This window comes from Molothrus ater, chromosome 2, assembly GCF_012460135.2.
Source record: "Molothrus ater isolate BHLD 08-10-18 breed brown headed cowbird chromosome 2, BPBGC_Mater_1.1, whole genome shotgun sequence".
NCBI classification, from domain to species: Eukaryota; Metazoa; Chordata; class Aves; order Passeriformes; family Icteridae; genus Molothrus; species Molothrus ater.
The window spans coordinates 52,498,859-52,521,601 of record NC_050479.2 but is presented as its reverse complement, the minus strand read 5'-3'; the positions used below and the strand labels follow the sequence as shown (position 1 = coordinate 52,521,601).

At 35.8% G+C, this 22,743-nt stretch overlaps 1 protein-coding gene across 2 annotated transcripts in view; it reads right to left on the bottom strand.

The window, feature by feature from the left end:
• Window positions 1–22,743, bottom strand: part of KLHL1 (kelch like family member 1) — a 218,527-nt gene that overhangs the window by 146,963 nt on the left and 48,821 nt on the right. For both annotated transcript variants that reach the window (XM_054518600.1, XM_036387829.2), the window contains exons 2-3: window positions 15,090–15,272; window positions 5,876–6,012 (exon numbers count right to left, since the gene is read on the bottom strand). In XM_054518600.1, coding sequence (XP_054374575.1) covers window positions 5,876–6,012; window positions 15,090–15,272 — 320 coding nt within the window. The remainder of the gene's footprint in view (window positions 1–5,875; window positions 6,013–15,089; window positions 15,273–22,743) is intronic.

The window sequence follows — 22,743 nt, the reverse complement described above, 5'->3', positions numbered from 1 at the left end:
GTTCACATAGACAACTGGCATTCACCAATTAAAAAAAAATTTAAGAAAAGTCCCCAAACCAAAACCAAGAAAGAAATCTTCTTGAGATATTTAATTAATATCGTTTCTGTGCTGCAAGAACCTAAGGGTCCTTGTGCTTAAAGGCAAGTTCCTACTTGCTACATCCCTGCTGTCTGCCCTGTGTGTGCTATTAGGTATAACACTGACAAAGGCACTTGACAGTACTTTAATTAAAGACTCTCCCAAATAAAGTTTAATTAAAAGCTATACAGTAGGGCTTGAACCTCCTCCATGTATGAAATAAGCTCTATTTATTTTTCAGAGGTGTATAAACAAATCAAGGATTTTTAGTTTTCTATTGCTTAAATGGGTTTTGCTTTTCCAGTTTCATTAACAGTATGAAAGCACCAACCTACTCTTCTGATCATTGTTGTGAATGCATGCTAATTAGATATTCTGATGCTAATTAGATTTCTCGATATAGGAAATCTATAGTAACTTCACAGCTCTTTTGTATCTTCAAAGGAGGTCTCCCACAGTAACCAATAGCAGAAAAACAACAGAATATCAATCTATAGTTTCAGTCTTCTCTGAACTATTGACGTAAAAATGAAAATAATGAAAACTCAAGTTTTAAGATCAAGAAAGAAGCATTACCTAAGAAAACAAGGTGAAGAAACACTCATCTGTGTAACTGCTACATTGAATTCTTAAAAGATCAAAGATTACACATCCATCTATCCCAGGGCACTAAGATCTCAATCATAGATTTTTTTGCAATCAATCATCTTGCTGCTTGAAAAATGAAACATACTTTCTGCATAGCCATTGCAGCTGTCTGTGTTGGCTTCTGATTTCCTCAGTTGGCTCACAAGGAGTAGATATGCAAAAGAGGGAGGTTTGTTTCCTATTAAGTTACAGTTCTGCTCTATCCCAGACAAAACATACTTTGTCTATTTGAATAAACCAAAAAAATGCAGCAAAGTGTGGCTAGATTAATGAAGTCACATATTTTTTACTGGTCAAATATATCCATTACAAAAAACAGTGGTAAAGCTGTTTTGATCTATCCTTGTGACCATATGTATAGAACAAGAAGCATATAATTTTGATAGAGTGTTTTTCTAATAAATTCACATCATCTACATAATTTGAATTACACAAGCCATAATTACATTATAATGTAGCTATGTCATTAGAAAACTTTGTGCATATTTCAGATAAAACAATATGTAGTTACTACATAATTAATTTGTTTACAAAAAATGCAAGTTAAATATATATATATACAAATCCTAAAACACTTCCAAAACAACCCCAAGACTGTCCTAACATAGAGTTTATAGAATATATTTTAATACATGCCAATTTTTTCAGCTTTAATAAAATTCTGCTTTACAGGTACATTAATCACATAACTTTAAAATTACATAATTATTCACATTGAATCTTCACAGAAACTTCAACATCCTTTATTATCTTTAAATCAGTACTTTTGGTTGTCTAATTTTCTGTCTTCCTGTTAGTACTCTTAGATTGGCAGATACCTTCATTCAGGAGCTGCTCTAATCAAGGCTGTACAAGACTTAATGCTCTCCTGGTCACCTTGTAATTCTACCTCACCAATTATTTAGAAATCTATTTGTGTACAGAACCACAGAATCACAGAGTAAGCTGAGTTGGAAGGGACCCTCAGGGATCTCTGAGTTCAGCTCTAAGCCCTGCACAAGACCAACCCCAAGAGACACACCATGTGCCTGAGTGCACTGTCCAAATGCTTCTTGAACTCTGTCAGTCTTGATGCTGTGGCCACTTCCCTGGGGAGCCTCTTCCAGTGCCCAGTCTCCTCTGAGTGAAGAACTTTTTTCTAACATTCAGTCTGAATGTCCCCTGAGACAGCTGTGGGCCATTCCCTTGGGTTCTGTACTGGCCACCACAGAGAACAGATCAGTGCCTGCCCCTCCTCTTCCCCTCATGGGGAAGTTGTAGACTGCAATGTGGTCTATGTGGTCTTCCCCTCAGTCTTCTCAAGGCTGAACAGACCAAGTGAACTCAGCTGCTCCTCAAGCCCCTTCACAAATCTCGCGGCCCTCCTTTGAACACTCTGTAATAATTTAATGTTTTTCTTAATATTGTGGTGCCCAAAACCACACACAGGACCCTCGGTGGGGCCACCCCAGTGCAGAGCAGAGAAGGACAATCCCCTCCCATGCTCAGCTGGTGATGCTGTGCCTGGTGCACCCCAGAACCACTTTTCTTCATGTGTCTGGTGTAAAAAATCTCCCTTTTGATGAACTTTAATTCTGATATTTTGCAACTATATTAGATCTATTATTAGATTATTGGTGGAGGGTCTGATATCAGTTTAAGATATCTTCACCAATAATAATGCTTTTCATAGATGCATATATTTTATCCTTCTTAACCTCCTGCTTAATATGTATGATTCACAGATAAAAATGCAATCATTTCACTAGATTATAAAAAAATATAAACCTGACTGAATTACAGATAACAAGATGTGGAAACGGTTCCATCTTTTAAATCACATCAGGTTCCATCTAGACATATTTGCACTGTAATACTCTTAACGTCTACATTTTTGCAAACAATTCCATGTTCAGCTGTGTTTTTTCTGATTTGTTCAGTTTTCCCCAGGGAAAACCTCCTCTATAACAGCAGCAACTATCAGTGATTTTTTTCTTAAGCTCCTTGAGTTAGGAAGGTAGTGACAGGAAAAAGAAAATAGGAGTAAATAACTGCCCATTTGTCAAAATTGTTTTCTATTCCTGAAGTAAAATAAAGAGCTAAACTGGTTACAGACATGAGTTGCTGAAAACTTTATCACACATGCAATCAGTAATTGGAATTTGGCAGCCAGATTCTCCCGATATTCTGCCTAAGTCTAGACAGGTGTATGCTCCCAATTAGAGATCAAAAGTCTGAAAGGGAATTTCTGTTGGCTTCTGTGCTTCCGGATATCAAAAAGGGAATTTCTGTTGGCTTCTGTGCTTCTGGATATCAAAACACTGGCTATTTTCTTAAATTTCCACTTGTCCACATCCATGCAGCACAAGACTGTTGTCAATAAGGAATCAGAGTACAAGAAAGGAGATAAGAAACTATGAATATAGATAAATCATATGACAAAATGAGAAAAAAGAAAGGTTTTTGCTCTGGCAAGGTCAAGGGAAAACAGAGTGATTAACTGAGAAGCCTAGACTGTATTTAATTTCAATAAACTGAGTAAGTTTGGGACTGTTTTCTAGGAATTCACAAATCACGTGAGCTATCACTAAATTCTCCATAGCGCTTTTGAGTGCCCTTACCCTCTGCACAAGGTTAGCCACATTAATGATAAGCTGCGTACCCAAGGTATACCCATCATGTGTTAGAGAGACTACTATTTGGATTTGGCCACAACTTCCAGGATCAATAGAGACAATTGTGTTCCAGTGCCTGCAAGCCTTCCCCAGCGTTGTTTAATTTATTAGGATAATTGTAGCTAGAAAATTTAGGTGTCTGCTAAGATATCTGATGCAGAGAAAAGGAATACAGAAAGAAATAATGCCACATGAACTCCAGAAGATAAGGACACAAGCTAAGAATAAATAAGGATAAATAAGAATAAATCAGGATAAAGAACCTGATGGAAGAGAAATGCAAGACAGAGTAATCAAAACCAGAATGATCTATGGTATCCAATATATTTAATCTTTTAGCATGTAAAATTGTCTCACGTTTCCCAACCCTCATCACTCTTCTATTGTTATTAAGTATTTGTGAAACTTGCAAGTGTAAACTTAAGGCATTTTAAAGTCTTATTTCGTCTCCAAAATGCGTTAGAAAAAAAGAATAATGGTGTTTTACCACTTCTAGTGAAAGACATTAGAGAGCTTGGTTATCCTCTTAAGTTTCTATTTCTTCAAGGTGATGTTACAATAGTACATAATGTTGCCATTTCTGAGGCAGTTTGGACTGTGTGACTGTTTAAATTAATGAATATTACAGATGCAGATTCATATGAGGCCAAATTAGAAAACATGCAAATTATACTCGCTGTGGAGTTCCCTTTTCATCCATTTGTGAAAGCTGGCCCTTATTTACCTTACACCAAAAAGAAGCTTTTTAGTTTTACATCTCATATAATGACCCAAGTACATCACATTGCAAAGAGAATGAAGGAACATAAAGGAGCTGAAAATTTTAAACATTTTTGGTAAACAGAAGTTTGCTTCTTCTATGTTTTCATTGCTTCATCCAGTCTCCAAAGTTCTCAAAGATAACCATAAAGTTCTTATATAGCTTCATTCATCTTGAAAGTGTTTATCTTTTTTTACCACCTTTCTTCTGAATCTCCTTCTTTCCCTAATCTACACCTACACACTATCTCTTGCTGTCAACAACTCTTTTGTATCTTTCCAGGTGATATATTTTAGTGAAAACTGAAGCAAAAGAACAATACAGTACTTCAGGATTTTCACAATTTTCTTTTCAGGGGAACAACACTGTCCCTTCTCTTACCTCCTCTATCTTTAACCTCCCTCCTATAAAACAATTTAACATTACCCATAGTCTTTTTGCTGTTCTGTGCCAAGGTATTCTTGATTTTGCCCCAGAATTCCTGTGCCATTCATTCACCAAGGAATCAGATTGTATCCTTCTTACTGAACTATTTCATTTCATGGATCCCTAGCTTGAAACCCTCGAGACGATGCACATTCCTGAGTGGCAAAGCCACAGCTGAAGGGAGTCGGCATTACCCTTTTAACATGTAGAGTACCACCTAAATCACAGTCTTACACTCCTAGAACATTTATTTCTCTAACATTATTCTCCAAAAGAGAATTTTTAGCTTAAATTATGCTTATTTGCCGTTTCTGTTTTCTATTAAGATGGTAAAGCTATTATGTCATAAAAACCCCAGAACATATCCTGATTAACTACAAAGCGAACAGCAACTTGTGATTAAATTATTAGGTGTGTTTTTAAAACAGATTAAAACTTCAGGGTTTGGGGAATCTATTTAAAATTGAATCTAAATCAAATATACAATAGAATAATCATGATAAAATACGGTTAATTTAAACAATATAAGGATGTCTTTTAGGAAACAAATAGAAAACAGTGTATATTTTATACTTATGTGATTCAAGGCAAATCTTATAGGCAGTTCCACTCTTTTAATTACTTTATTTTGTAATATTAGCATTCTTTCTTTCAGATTAATGCACTTCAGTTAAAAGGTGCATAACAAGTTGTTTAAGAAGTATAAATCCCAAATCTATAATGCATTAAAATATAAAAACTATTCAGAAGAGAGCTTTGAGTTATTAACTCTGTATTGTGAGTTATTCATAAGTTTACACTTCAAAACAGAGTCCCAGCATATGAAGGGAAATGAAAGTGAAAATATCTGGCTCATAATAAAACCTTTTAAAACATTTTCTTATTCAAACTTCAATTTTTCTTTCTTTCAAATTTTTAAAGATTTATGCAATTATTTATACTGAGATTTGATTAAAAAAGCAATACAGGATTATTCTTAAAAAAGTACAACTGTTCCTCCAGTGATCTTACATAATTTGAGTTATGAGGGTATGAGGCACTCCTTTTTAAGTATTTGAAAACCAAGAAAAGTATATAATTTTCTTGACTATCCTATTGAACTTGACAAGTCTGAAATATTGAACAGTTTGGAGATAAGAGATAATATTTTGAATTCATCCCTAGAAATAGTAATTAAACATTTTTGGATGATTATGTTTAAAAATAAAAATATTTATAAAAAAAATACAGTTGATTGGAAAGTAGCAAACAAAAATATCAACATCTGCCTCTATAGGAAGTATACGTAATGTATGCATCACAATACCTGTATATGCAAACTGAACAAGGTCCCACAGCGCATTGGGGTCTATGCCTTCCATTTTGATCTCTTCTTGCTTGGCTTCACAAACATCACTTGTAAACATGGCAGCAAAGTAGTCAGAGACAGAACTGAGGACAAGTCTGCAGAAAAAGTAAGAAAGTGGTGTAATTTGCTTGGATATATATATATGATAAATGTCAGATATTTATAAACTTCTTTAAAAATTATTGGAGGAATGTATTATTATTGCACATTGGCAGCAAAATACAGAACGACATTTGATTCTAATGTGTTTTTGCCTCCTATGATATGAAGCAAGTGATACTTTAGCATATGACTATAAAACATACATAGAAATTAGCACTCAGTATTTCTAATAATCTTCCAATCATGCAGATGTCCCAACTGTTAACAAGATAATCTCTCAGTATCAAATCATCAATTTCATAAGGACAGGCATTTCATAATCCAGAGGTACTTTTCTTTGTTCCTAAAGGCTTATTGTTATAAACTTTTTAATAATAGCATGTGACTTTAGACAATCTATAAACTTACTAAATATAATCTACTAAACTGTTAGTAGCTTAACATGCTACTCACTAAAAATATGTAATAAAATCACTGTGTAATACAATGTTTTTGTTAATAAACATGTCCAAGGAAAGTATTTTGAAAATATTTTGAAAATATTCTGAAAATATCTACAAAATGCTCATAGCTTGTTGTTTAGGAATCTGATACAGATAAATCAATACCACAGCAGTATCAAGTACAACTTTAATTACTGGGGCTTTAAGTTTAGGCATTCTTCCAAATACCATCTACAGTGAAATTTTTATTTATTTAGGACTGAATATTCACAGATGATCTTGAGATTAGAAGTGTGGTACAGCCATAAATAGTGTACCATGTGCTTCCATAAAGATGGTCACATTTCTGGATTAATTTGAAAACATGATATACAAACATATTAATAAAAAAACACTACCATCACAACTGGAGAACTTGGAAACCAAGAGAACAACAATTAGCCTTTTGTATATTGTTAGCTAGTTTGCTCAGGGCAAATTATTATTTAAAAAAATAGGGAAGATAAACAAGTTAATTCTTATCAGCCACCATGGTAATTGATTGCCTTTGCTCTCTTAGCTCACCCCAATAGCTAAGTAAAATATTTGAAGCTTGAATTCACTTCATAACTTTACAGTGCTTTATGCTGCTACATTTTACCAGCAAGTAGGGCAGACTGAAGACATATATATGATCTATGCCTCTAATGATGAGTGTCTCTGTCCCTCTGCGAGCCTCTCAGGAGCCCTGGGCCAGTCCCGAGTCGGCAGACACAGGGGGGCAGCCCCGACACGGCCGAGAGGGGCGAGACACTCTCTGTGTGTGCCCCGAGGGTGCTGAGGGCACCTGGGCTGGCAGGGAGACGCTCTCTGTGTGTGCCCCGAGGGTGCTGAGGGCACCTGGGCTGACAGCAGGGAGACACTCTCTGTGTGTGCCCCGAGGGTGCTGAGGGCACCTGGGCTGGCAGGGAGACACTCTCTGTGTGTGCCCCGAGGGTACTGAGGGCACCTGGGGTGGCCGCCTGTGCAGCACAAGAGACACCAGAGACATCGGTAGAAGAGAAAGGGCCGACTCTTAGCAGGGGTCAATCCAAGGTTTTATTAGGATCCCAAAGGAGCTCCTGCACCTCAGGGGGCCTCCTGCCCAGATCCCCGGGAGATGTGCTAAGGTCACATTTAAAGGGAGGTGGAAACCAAAAGTAGATAACATTTTACCACCCAATAAGTAACTCTATGGGATGGGTACTGGGGGATAGACATCTAGGACAGCGTATGGGGCAAGGCTTGGGGGCTGACTCCCAGCCTCTGGCTGATCACTCGACTGACCTGGACCAGAACTTCTGGATGGAGGGATGGGATCTGAGTGATTGACAGAGAGCCAGGGTGGGGTTTGGGGATGATCTCATCCCGGGAGAGGAATTACACAGGTAAAGGGAGGGGGGTAGAGTTTGGGATAAACCATTTGGGAAAAATATGGGAATACGAAACAAACTACTTCAAAGTATTACAAAATATAAAAACACACTACAAGAGTTGGGGAATTAATAAATAGGTATAGCACTTTTATCACTTTTCATGTTGTGCTCAAATCCAGCAATCATGAATTTTAGAAGCAAACATCCTAATTCATAAACAATTCACATTTATATTTATGCAATGACTAAATGTCAATGGATGACTACAAAAACATGAACTTAGAAAAAGACTTTGGTGCTGCCACTAGAAACTCCTAATTTACTATTTTTTTGTCATTGAGGAACATTTACTTCTACATTTGCTTATTTATTCTATCACATTTATATATTATTATATCTGTAAATCTTCTTCTAGTACTATTTCTGACCACTTATAAATAAGTAACCTTATTGTTCATTGATGCTTCAATAAAAACATCACAAAAATCACAGAAAGGAAAAATGTGATGATTTTATATGAGATAAAAATTCTCACAGATAGCAGAAATGTAATTTAGGTATGTGATGGAGATTTTCATTTCAGACCATTTCATTCATGGAGATTTAATTTAATTTCATTTTGCATTAGCTGTTGCTTCAGATTTACTAGCCATCATTTAAATTTAGCTATGGATATTCAATTTGATCACTTGTCAAAAGCAAGACCAAAACCCTTGGCTGCATCAAAAAAAAAATAAAAATGGACAAATGAATGAACAGAAATTTTAATACACCAGTTAATGATCAGTGGAAATATTTTCAAATGGTAATATCTTGTATTTTAAATTCACTTGATTTATGTTCAGCAGTTACCTATTATATAATCTTACTGTATATATATGGTCAAATTTAAAACAAACAAAAAACAACAGAGGGAGGGCAGAAAATAAATAACAGAAGTATTAAATCTCTTTCACAAATTTCTATAAAAATACGTGCTTTTCCACAGTTTGTGTGAGGAAAATAAAAGATGTTATCTAATGGATTTCAGCTGCAAAGGAGCATTCAGTCTACAGGAACACACAAGAACCAGTCCAAAGTGGGAAAAAAAAATAAAAGAAATAAGACACATGTCAGGTACTCAGCACTACCCATTTTTCTTAGAGGTTTATCCCTACTGGTTTGTACCACCTATCAAAGAAGATGGCTTAAATGAGCAGAAAGGTTCTGTGATGTAGCAGCTCACCTACAGAATCAAGACAAGCTTTTGAACATAGTGATAAAAAAAAACAGGATTACTTTTTTAAGTGTCTTATATTAATCAATATTAACAGAAATACTGAGTCAGCTATTTCATCAACTTACTATAACCAAAAGATGAAGTTTCACAACACTAAGTTTTACCTTGGGAAGTGCTCTGCAAGTTGAACTGAAGAGAGAGGAACTTGCTAATTACACTTAATTCTGAAAGGTGACACCTTTTGTAAATCTTTATTGTATTCCAGGGTTGAGATGGAAGATCAAAAGTGAGAAATCAAAGAGATCAATTAATTTGTAATGATCTGCTGCTTTTTGTAGATTAGAAGACTCCAAACAGCCTTAAATCCTGGTTTAAAGGCATGTTGACCTATTAATCAAGAAAGGTCAGGTGGTTGAGGATGTCACCTTTTCAACTTTGGATCTGGCAGTGAGAATACATAATAAACTCTTTCATCCTTGAGACTCACAGCAGGTAACTCATGGCTTAAAATGAGTTTGAGTACCCAGAAAGATTTTCTCCAGATTAAGAGACATCTTTCTCTTTACAACTAATTTCAGCCTGATCAATTTGTGGTTTCTTTTACAAGTAACCCATATGACTGATTAGGGTTGTGACCTTTTTTCCCAGGATATCAGGTTTTATTTTAGTTTATTATAGAATATTTCTTTGCTACTTTCACAACTGTTTTCATATACACTTTTGATAGAGAATTGCCTAACCACTGATGATGCATTTATTAATTAAAAGAAGCAAACAAACCTTGATCACTTAAAATCTTTAAGAAAACTCTTCCAATATTTTACTGCCAACTGAGTAGAATATCAGATGTTATTTGCACTAAAAAATCATAGTCAAGACACTATTTTTTCACCCTGCATTTTATGCTAATACACATAGGAGCTGAATATTCTCGAGAACTGTGTCCATGAGGATCTCATGAGGTTTAACTGGACCAAGTGCAGGTGCTGCACCTGGGTTAGGGCAACCCCGAGTATCAATCCAGGCTGAGGGATGAATGGACAGAGAGCAGCCCTGCTGAGACTGTCTTGGTGATGCTTCTGGATGAGAGGCTGGAATGTGCACTCACAGCCCAGAAAGCCAAACATGTTCTGGGCTGCATCAAAACAGTGGTGGCCAGCAGGGCGAGAGAGGAGATTTTGCCCCTCTACTCTGCTTTGGTGAGACCGCACCTGGAGTACTGCACACAAACAGCTTTCATCTACAAAGATTCTAGGGTAAAAATGATAATATCTGGAATTTTTCCACACTACATTTTAATTTTCATTTAACTTTTGACAGATGGCATTGTGAAAGTATGCATATATATATATAGAGAGAGACATATATATGCATTCATAAGTATTATTTATTTTAAAAAACTGAAATTTTAAGCTCTGATTTCTGAAAGGAATAAAATCTCACATTCAATAAATACTGGCATAATCCACAGCATAGGAAGGACATCTACCTCTTAGAGAGAGTCACCAAAATACTGGTCACCAAAATGATTAGGGGGATGGAGCACCTCTCCCATAGGAAAAGACTGAGGGAATTTGGCTTTTTCAGCCTAGAAAAGAGAAGACTTAGGGATTACTTAATTGCTGCCTTCCAGTACCTGAAGGAGCCTTTAAAAAAAAAATGGAGAGGGACTCTTCATATGGTAATGTAGTGATAAGACAAGGGAGAATGGTTTCAAAGTAAAACAGTAGGTTCTTTCACCCTTCAAAGTCCATTTCAGTTACTGCACCTTTTTCCAGTCCATAAAGTAATAGCATTAGTATTCTGGTTTAATACAGTAATAAAATATCTCTAGCTAGAAAGGACCCTTAAGGCTCCTAAAACAAAAATAAACCATGTGATTAAGCACATGATTAGATGCTCCTTGAACTCTTACCACTTCCCTGGGAAGACTGTTGGAGCAACTTACCATCCTTCTGCTGAAGAACCTTTCCCTAATATACAATCTGAACTTCCCCTGACTTCATTCCATTTCCTTGGGTCCTGTCCCTGGTCACCAGACAGATGAGATCACCACCTCCCCCTCTGCCGCTCCTCTCAAGGAAGCTGTAGACTGTGATGAGGTCATCCCTCAGCCTTCTTTTCTGTAGGATGAACAAACCCAGTGACCTCAGCTGCTCTCCTTTTCCATTTTTCCTTCAAAACCTTTCAACCACCTTGGATGCCCTCCTCTGGACATGCTCCAACAGTGTCATGTCCTTATATTGTGGCTCCCAGAAATGCACCCAATTCTCAAGGTGAGGCTGTACCAGCACAGAGCAGAGAGAGGCAATCACCCCTTGATGGGCTGGTGATGTTGTGCCTGATGCTTCCCAGGGCATGGTGGGCCCTTTGCTGCCAGGGCACTGCTGACTCCCATTTAACTTGCCAGCAACCCAAACCCTCGTATCAAGATTATCAATCAAGGTTAAAATTAAAAGCTCATCTAAATTGCCTTGCTGCTCCTCTGATAGCAGGAATTTTTGCTGTTGTTGCTCTTTCCCAACCATATTACTTGAATTAATTGTTTTTAAACTCACATACTATGGGTTGTGTTAAACAACTCTGTCCAGATGAGTTCAGATGATATGGGAAGTTCCTCAAACCTTACAGACATCTGGGAATAACATAGAATGGCTGTACTGCTTTTAATCAATGTTTTCCATGTGGATCTGTTACTGACTAGTGACAGAAAACTGGTCTTCAGAATATAATGTGCATCTTCAGACTAATGTGCATTTTTCTTCTTTTACTCCCTGCTTCTAGACTTTCCTTCTTCTCTGCCTGGTTCTCCTTTCTTTTCTGCCTGGTTCTTTATTCTTTCATCTTGCTTTCAGCTAAACTTTCTCCATTAATTTTTTCCTCATTTTACTACTACTGTTTTTTTTTTAACTTTGTCCCTCTGTAGTAGCACTCAAAAGGCATTGAAAAAAGTTGTTACCACCCAGAGCACGGAAACAGACAATGCTAACTGCATTTTGTTGAAGAAGTTTTATTAAATTTATCTTCACATGTCATTCAAATACTAGTAGAAAGATTTGAGTAACCTTACTAAAGTATTTTGTTTCATATGTTATTGGTAATTTTCCAAGAGTTCTGTACTACCTTTTCTGCTATGGTGGGAGTCCCCCATGATCCTTTTCTTGAGTATTGGAAAGAAAAAAAAAAAGTCTGATATTAAGAGACAACAGAAGATAAAAACTTGCATTTCTCATTATACACTTAAATATACCTGACTATAACAACAACAAAAGTAGATTTCTTGGTTTCTCAAGAAGTGCAGTGGAAGTCAGAACTGTAAGCTGAGGGTGTAACTCCCCTTCTACATCTTCTTTGCATTTTCCAGTTTTATTGAATTTTCTGTTTTATTGAATCGAGTCTCTGTTATATGGGAGTGTTTTAATTGTATAGGAGTAGGTGAATTTTAGCCTTATATAATATTTGTTCTTTTTTTTTTTCCCTTCAGCATAGAGTTCCTATCTTGTTTTGTGCAGCATTACTAATCAAAATGTCTTAAACTACAGTCTGAGTTTAGAGATGCTCTAACATTTCTGCAGTCCTAGATGGAAGTTTTAATGAACTCTCCAGCACAAATATTAAGGTTCATCTATCATTTGTAGCGACTTTAGCTCTTCTCTTCACAGGATTTTTGATGTTTCTTCAGCAGCTGTAGAATACAGCATTTCAAACACAGTTATTTAAAACCAGTGCAATTCATGTAAATTGCCCTTCACTCAAAACAACCAAATCATTGATGGCAAACACATACTCTTAATTTTACGTTGACCCATGTGATTATTGCTTGATTAACAATTTTCATTCACTCTGATAATGCCACTATAGTTCTGAACAATATTTACTTCCCAAATGCACAACAGAAGTTCATGGAAAATGAAAGCAGAGATGAATGATGTGGGAGAAATATAGAAACATTGTGTCAATGTAAAAAAATAGAATTAGAGAGGCCCAAAGATCAGGCAGAGATGAAGACAGCAAAGGATTTGATAGTAAAGAAGGGTTTCTGTAAATACCTTGGAAGCAAATGCAAAACTTCTGAAAGATTTTGTGTGCCTGCTCAAAAAAGCTTCATTTGGCACAGTCTTTTTTTTTTTTTTATGTTGTGTTTTGAGGACAAGTTTAAAGTACTCTTCCAGTACTTCAAATACTGGAGGAAGCTCTACAATATTACTGAAGGACCACTCTCTCCTATCTGTAATGGATCATGATAATTGCAGGAGGTTTCTAAGGACTGGAAAAGTCAATTTCCATGTAAATCCCTAAGAAGAAGGATGTAGGTACCTGTAGAGTTGTTCACCTCACCAAGATCATGGAGCAAGTTTGCCTGGATGACACATCCCGCACCACAAAAATCAGGGAGGATAATAAAAACTGGAGCAGGCTAACAAGAGAGGAACGTCCAGAAGAGATGATATTAAAAATTAACTGTGTATGACCTCAATGGTCTAACCTTGCAGTTGACCCTGCTTTGAGCAGGGAAAGTCAAATCTGTAATTTCTAGGATTGTAATGACTACAGTAGAAGAAATAGCTCACTGTGCTTGTCCAGACACACCTGTCTAAACAAACATAGAATAAACACTATCAAAACTTTTCCAGTTATTTGAGATTTGGAATTTTGACTGCAGACCACAGACAAGTAGAAAATCACATGTAAAGGTGTCCAAAGGTTTATTAGAAAATCTAAATAGGTTATGGGTATTATTTAATGGTTAATCTTATTAGGGAATGTTTTCAGCTCAGGATTTATAAGCACTGTAGAATTGAAATGACAAATGTGAAATTAAATTTACTACTAAAAGGTATGCATCCAAACATGAACAGCTGTATTAAAAATAATAGGGGAAATGAAAGAAACTAATTAACAAAACCCTATTATTTAAATATATGAATGAAGTTTCTGTCTGATTTTACTTAGCATTTGAAAAATAACTTTGGCTCTGCAGTCTTGTATATTGCATGTTTTTTTTTTTCTTTTACTTACTGTTGTAGGAGTTAGAATATAGACTATTCAGCTTCTTTGTTTAACAGGAATAGTCTCTGTGTCCATATTCACTCAGGGCAAAAGGAACTTTGTAAGGTCCAAGTTGCTAAGATGCCCTTAGAGTATTCTTCTGCCACCAGGAAGTTAATTTCTGAGTTCAGAAATGCACTGGCTGTTTTCATCACTTCCTGCTGGGGAACCATAATCCTGCTCTGAATTTAGTATCTCACCAGAGAAATCAGGACACAAGCAGGAAATAGATTACCCTTGGTTTGCAGCCTTATGCAGAGTTCAGATGCAAAAATACTTGCTCACCTGTAAATTCTGAATTATCTGTATTTTAATCTAAACTCTAGGACCATATTTTTATTTTTATGCATTAAATGAAAACCTATTTCTGAGACCAAAAATCTCAATGAAGAATAACTATTTTAAGTTTAATTTTTATCCTGAAACCAAGTTTCATAAATACTAGCTGCTTTAATACCAGATAATCTTACAGAATTTTAGAAATTAGAGTGTTCAATAATTTTTATCCCAATAATAATAAGTAAATAAGTATTTTTTAGTTCATTGAAAGACACAGTTCATAGCAAGAAAGTATTCATTCTACTATAAGTGTCTAAGAGACTCTGTACAATAGACTTATCACAGGATCAGGATCTTAAACTAGAAATGATGCTGTTCAGTGTAGCTGTACAGCACCCCATTTCAGAAATTCACATTCTCTTCACATAAGAATAGCATCACAGCAGGAGAATTGTTAGTCATACTCACCATCAGTTTGCTAGTTGAGTGCTACTTGAACTTTTGAAAGCTGTACAAAAAACCCTTACCTTCAAAGGCCCAAACTTCAAACCCACCTTTTCCAGTCACACTTGTGTTTAAAGAAAGAGGAAATAATCATAAGGGGCAATAGGAAAAACTGTTCTAAGAAATACACATACCTAAAACATTAACTTTTGTAATTTCAATGCTTTATGCCTATCTCCTACCTGTGTGCAGGTATCTTGCGATCCCCAGCAATCAGGATAACATCACAGAGCTGCTGCTGCTTCAAGTAGCTCTCCATTTTTCTGAAGGTTTGCTCTGCGTGGTGAACAGCCTGGTAGAATTCCTCAGAGCTACAGGAATCCATGTCACAGTGGGGTGGCAAGGGGTGGCTGGCTCCTGACAGTCTGTAAACAACAAGAAAAGCTCCAGATTGGTAAGATGTGACCAAGTGTTGACTCCATCACAGCTTCTAGAATCTGACACATGTAAATCAATGCATCCTTCGCCTGTACTCATCACTGGAAGTACAAGATAGAAAAATCTTATTGCATTGAGAGAGAAATGAAAAAGCAATCCTTTCCACTGGCTGTGTACACCTACTCTAGTTCACTTTCTCAAATTCACATTTATTTTTCTTTCCCAAGGGGAGCAAAATGAAACTCCAATTGACTTAATTTCTAATGAATCCTGATAATTTTCACAGTGAAAAATTACATACCTAATTTTAATCCAAAATATTTATTCATTAAACTGAATTTAGCCTGCAAAGATAATGGTGTCTATATTGAAAAGGGGGAAAAAACAACAAAGAAAATTAAACAGGAGAAAAATATTTTGTTTTCTTTTTCACTCTATAGCCATCTATTCCTAGTTTGAAGTTATTCAGTTCAGTGTTGCAGTGGAAAATCAAAGTGTAAGGAAGCACTAGTCATTGAAGCAACTAGGAAACTATGCTAGAATTTCTCAATGGTTCTCAATATAGATGATACCCTCTTCTTTTACAAATATGTTATGAGATCAAGTCAATTGAAAGCCTTAAGATTATATGTACGACTTGTAGTGCTGTAAATGAAGGATTTCACAGATGAAGCTAATTTTTTATTCTTCAATAGATATATACAAAAGATTTACATAATCAATAGAAAAGCAATAAACAACTTATCTTAGTCCAGCATATGAAACAATATTATAAATTAATTCAAAACAATCTCATTTTATATATTCTATTGAAATAGAAATATAAAAGAACACATAAAAAACATTTTTTATTTACAACAATAACACAACAGTTTCCTTATTCAAGGTTTGAATTCAGTAGGTATAACATTAAAAACATACATTGAAAGATGTGTAAGAAAATGCAGTCTACATTCCTGGTGCTGGGAAGAAATTTGCAAAGTGCATAAAAATAATAATTCTTAAAGATCAGAATGAAATGCAGTTATAAAATATAAATAATAAAAACCCCTAAATTCTTGAGACATGCTAGTGATTTGCTTCTGAATTATGTTTTGTACAAAAGTGTTCCACATAGTCTCCTACAGTCACTGTACAGGGCTCAGCAGGTTTAAGGAGGAAGGGCTGGTCCACCTTTCTGTCATAGGAATCACTAGGCTTCACAGCACTCCTTTAAAATAGCTGGAATTCTGCATAATTGAAGGTGACATGGAGGTAATTTCCCAGGGAACCAACACAGCTTCTTCTGTATCTCACTCCCCCACCACCTATTCTGTGCCACATACAGGTACTAACTTAACAGAATCAGTTATGATTTAAAATTAAGTACAGTGAAGTTTACTTATTTTAAATGAATTTTAAGTTAATTCACTTTTGTAACATTAAGTTGGATAGCAAAAAATTTTCAGTTGGTTTAAATTAATTAATATTTTTATTTTTATGCTGCAAAGGTTTAATATGCCTGAGCCTGTATATAGGAAATTGAACTGGCAAAATGTTATTAAATGTGATTCTTCAATAGAAAAAGTTACAAAATGGTGATTTAGAAAGAAACATTTGCTTAATTCTTTTACAGGTCATATTGTTATACTGCCAAGTACTGAATGCCAGATATTTCCTCCTGGATAAAACAAACATTCATTCTGTGAGTGACAAAATTTGTATATGCATTCCTATCTTATCTGCATCCCAACCATGTTGATCAGAAATCCAAATTTATTTTCACATCTTTGGTTGATCAACTGATGCTTTCCCACAAAACTCTACTGACAGACCTAAGCTCATTAGAATGGGCAGTGGGCAGATATTTCAGCTTTTTTTTCTTTTTATTTTCCATTTTGCATTTGTAGCCATACACAGATTTCTTTAGTTGTATTGCCCGAGAACTAGAATGTCATGTAATTTATAATAAATAAATTAATGCCTAATAAATGACATTGATAGGTTTAACAAACATGTTCCTTCCTCTCCTCTAGGGAATTTAGAAGTGACAACAGCAGTTCTGAGAAAGGAAAGTAACAGGAATGAGCAGATCTTAATGGGTTCATACTGTTTGTTAGTTCAGGAGGTAGGTCTAGGTCAGCTTAAATTTGAACAGATAGGATACTAGTCCTGAATCTTTTTGGCTATTCAAAATGCTGTCTTTTCCAGGTCAGAAGAAGAGAACTATCCTGATTGAATTTATGCTGGTCCTGTGAAGTAAGATTGCACTGTAATAAGCTTAGTCTATCTTGCTCTTGAATTGCTAGGCAGTGTTTGCCACAAATTTTGCTCTTTCCTGCTAGCCATTTATAAGCAACACTTTCTACCCATTAACTCAGTGTATCTGTCACTTAGCAAGTCAATAAATGACTGCTCAAAAGCAAGCCATCAACAACCAAAGCATATTTTAAATATTATCAGGAAAAATAGCAAGCAATAAGCTCGGTAGAAGACAATAAGTTAATCTTTTATTTATTTTCTAAGAAAGCCCAGATAAAAAGCCTGCTACTTATCCTATTCAGGAGCTATCTCTGTTTCCTTATAAATGCTCTGTCTGCATAATCAATGCTTTAAATTCAGATAACAACTTGTTAAAGTAGGAATTAGTTAAAGCAAATATCATTTATAACTAATTACCAGTTTGTGAAAGGCCTATATAGGTGCTCAGAGCCAATTAGCAATATGACAATATGAAAATCACATTTTCTCTTTGCATGTATTGCTCTTGTTTAGGTGCAAGCAAAGCAAACGACAAATGGAGTGAGAGGCTTTGTGATTGCATTCAGCAGCAACTCCAACACAAATTTGACTGAAAATTTCCTAAATCTTTCAAAACTCTTTTCAGCATTTGTGTACCTCAAAATCCTGTAATCAGTGAACTGGATAGACTCCAGGTGGACTTTTCAATAATCTTCTCAGCTGGCAAGTGCAAAGCCTGAACTCAGTGTGTAAATTTCAAACATTTGGGAGTTGTCCAGCCTAAAACACTTTAAATGACTTAGTTAATAGCACAGAAATAAGGAAATCAAACCTTTCTCAAGATTACAGCAATGGTACTGAAGGGTGACTGCAGCATGAGAATACTAAAAGGCTCACAAAAATTATCAACATTGCAAATAACCAATAATCTTAAAAGTTTTTGGTTTTTTTTAAATGAAATAGCAAACCAGAGTGCATATTGCATAATAATTAAAAAAAAAGGAAAAAATCCACCTTAGCAAATTTGTTCAGATTATTTTCAGTGCTAAGAACAGCATCCTGCTCTTAGAAGAGAAATGATTAAAGAGCCTGAAGGTGTAGAGAAAAATCCAATCTTTGAGCCATCGCAGATATTAAAACAGTGTAAACAGAAATAAAAACTAGAGAATCAAAAACATCTGACTCCAAAATTGTCCTCTTTCACAAGAAAAAAACCACTGATTTGAAGAATGCAGAAATGAAAACCTTTAAGCTAAAGTAGTATTGTCAAGGATTTAAAGAGAAAATGCCAGGGAAAAAGGAACTTCACACACAGATTTAGCTTCCTACAACTTTCTTGTTAAGTATTAGTAAAACCAGTAGTTAAACCATATACTGAACAAAAGAACAACAAGAAGTACTTTGAAATAATTAATTTACATGACTTGAAATTATTCCACTTTTCTCTGTGTAAACAGAGGCTTAGATTTAGAAATGTCTCCATTCTGGAAGTTATATTCACAGAGGTGCAGAAAACAACAGATTCATATCACTGTGTATAGCAGAAAACTTTAGCGAGTACTTAGGTATTTTAAATACTCAATTTGAATACTTTTTTTCTTCATTCCACTGAAGGCCCTGGCCCCAAATAAAGAACTCTTTAACCAGAAAATGTCATATAATTTCATCATTACTGCAATATTAAATCCTGTTGTATTTAACAGGTTTTTTTCAGTTTTCACTCATGCAGGATTGATCACACAAACTTATCCAGAACCTGTTCAATTTAATTTAGTTTCTATTATTGGGCACATATCCAAAATACATAGCCAAGAAACAAAATATATCCAGTTCTTCAGTGAAAGAAACATTGCTTTGCTATTTATAACTTGCATAGCCAGAAGTATTCCATATGTAAGAGTGAAAAAAAAAAACTTCACACAATTGGTTCTCTAAAAATTACTTATTGAATGCTCAAAAATCAATAGCCTGTGGAATTGCACCATCTAAGATGGACTGTCAGAAGTCATGGCTCTCATTAGTGATCACTTGCGTAAAGGCAAGAGGGAGTTTCATAAGGACTTCAAGATTTCTTACTGCAACAGCAAGGCTAAAGTTTTGTTTGTGAACAAAAGCTATTCTTTTCATACTGCTACCAGGAATCATATCTGCAACTACAGGATCTGCCCAGAGCTTCAGCAGGTAGAAGTGCCAGATAAAAAAATAATCAGAATATCAAATAGGACTTTTTAATTTTACCAGATTTGCTCAGAGATGTATTGGTCCAGTCTCAGAGATCCCTTTTCTATGTAAAAAAAAAGTAAAATTAAAGAAGCCAGTGATTATTGTAAGCTCATTCTATAGATAAACCCACATAATGTATACTCTACAATGGTATCTCCTCCTAAAAGCAATTTGTGAATCAAGATACTTGTAACTCATTTTTGAACAGGCAAAAGACAGTCATAGGACATCTGTGTGCCCAGCAAAAGTGCAGCTGAATCCCCTACTGTTCTGTATTTCTATATCTCTTAAGAGTATTACCAGGCACAAGAAACAAAATACTAGCTACCAGTTTATTGCGCTGGACAAATTGTTTGAGGAGCTCTTCAGAAACATGGGAAGGACAATGAGAAGGGACTACTGTATCACATCAAACCACTTCTATGGAGAAGAAATAGTTCCCTTGTTTGGGAGCTGTATTGGATTTGTGTGGCCAGGCTTTATTAGTGTGGGTGGGGTACAGGGCTGGCTTCTGTTAGAAGCTGCTAGAATTTCTTCCATGCCCAGCAAAGCCAATTCCAGGCAACTTTAAGATGGATGTGCTGCTGGCCAAGGCTGGGCAAATCAGAAATAATATTAACACCTGCAGTCGGTGGAGAAGGAGGGGGAGAATGTGCTCCAGGCTCTGGAGCTGAGTCCCCTGCAGCCTGTGGTGCAGACCATGGTGAGGCAGCTGTGCCCCTGCAGCCCATGGAGGATCATGGAGATGCAGAGATCCATCTGCTGCCCATGGAGGAGCCCAACACCACAGCAGGTGGGCACATGAGAGGAGGCTGTGAACTTGTGGGAGCCCTGTGGCACTGGCAGGGATCTGCAGGCCTGTGGAGAGATGAGGCTATGCTGGAGCAGATTTTGTTTCATAGGATTTGTGACCTTCTGGGGGACCCACACTGGAGCAGCCCATGCCTGAAGGACTGCAGCTTGTGGAAGAGTGACCTGCTTGCAGCAGCTCTTGAAGAACTGCTGCCTGTAGGATGGATTTATGGTGGAGAATTTCATGGAGAACTCTCTCCAGGGAAAATGAGTATCAGTTCAAAATACTCCCAAGTTAGCTTTTTTCTTATCTATGATCCTTCACCACATAATGACATAACATAAGCTACAAGCATAGACTTCTCTATTGCCAGTGGTGATTAACCAACACATAAAACTTCCATAGCCTCCTGAAATACCAGGGTTTTTAGATTTCAGTTATTTTTATAAAATGTCTTATTTTTGATTTTTTTATTGTAAAAATAAAATGTCAAAATTAATTAATGAAAAATTACTAAAAAATAAATTGTTCTGAAAGCAATTACTTACAGAATTCAATAACAAATGCTTTAACTTCCCTCAGTCTTCCCCCATTTTTTCCAAATTTTATTATTTTCATTGATGAAATGAGTTTGTTCCATGTCCTATGCCCTAAGAACCACTTAAACTGTTAGGATGTTTGGTTCATTCTTAAAGTATTCAATTGATCCTTTCTGCATATTTTTTCATCTTTTATCCTCCACAGTCTTCTAAACAACTACTTCAAGCTTCCTATTTCCTCTCCTTTCTCCACAGTCCAGTGCCCAGTGTTAAAAATAGCATAAGCCCTTGCTCACCTCTACTAGTACTCCTACCAATATTCTGCCCTACTTTCTGTCAATATTACTTTCAGCATCTCTCTCCAATACTTACGGCTTCCAGCAATTTCAATTCCATGGATGAACAACTAAATGGGCTCAGTAGTCCAACACAGCTTAGACTGATATTCAAAATATGGAATTTCCAAATGAAGACTGAGAGTGAGCATCAACAATTATCAATAGAATGATTTCAAACTTTGAAAAAAAATTAAAATATCATGATATAATACTTGCAGAAAAATTGAGTGTATGTAAAATTTGAAGTTTGTTGGTTTGGTGGTTTTAAATTAAGTCAAAGGTTGGGGGGTTGGGATGATGGGGCCTTTTTCCTCAATAGATAGAAAAATGACACATTATAATGCTTTATTTGGCAAGGTTAAAAAAGTTTCATTTTGATATTGTTTTACATTACAACTATAAGTTGTCTTCAAAGACATATCAAAATACTTATCTCATAAGGATAGCTTTTATCAATTTTATTCACTTATGAATTTTCAGGAAGAAATAATACATAAAAGTACTCTGATATGGAAGTTTCCAACTGAAAATTTACAGCTCTGAGCTACCAATGGAGATATTTTCTTTCCAATTTATGTATTCTGAGAGGTAAAATGAAAGATAGCCCAGACAGAAATGGTGCCATTACTGAGAAAATATCCATTTTAGATAACCTTTCCAGTCAAAAAAATTACTAGCAACTGTTTTACTGAAGTTATGTAAAATTCCCCAAAGTATGCTTTTAGTAAAGAGAAAGTTTGTGGAACTGACTTAATTTAGTTCCACGTATGATAATTTATTCAATTTGGTCTTTCAACATTACTTTTGTATTTTGGAAGAGGTTTTAGTTTGCTTTGTATATGTGTGCGTTTTTGTTTTGTTTTAATTCAGAATTTCAGATCTCATATTAACAGCATTTGAGACACCTAATTTATGACTCTAAAGATCACTCAAAAATCACAATCACAGGCAAAAACCAGTTAACTTGGTGAAATTAATTTAATTTACTAATAATCAGAACAGGGGGATAATGAGAAATAAAACATATCTTAAAACACCTTCTCCAATCACTCCCTTTTTCTGGGCTCAACTTTACTCACAATTTCTCTACCTTCTCCCCCTCAGAAGCACAGGGAAATGGGGAATGGGGGTTGTGGTAAGATCATCACACTTTGCCACTCTTTCCTCCTCAGGGGAGGACTCTTTACACAGAATTCACAGAATCACTGGGTTGGAAGAGACCTTTAAGATCATCAAGTCCAACCCATGCCCCAACACCTCAACTAAACCATGGCACCGAGTCCAGTCTTTTTTTAAACACATCCAGGGATGGTGACTCCACCATCTTCCTGGGCAGACAACTCCA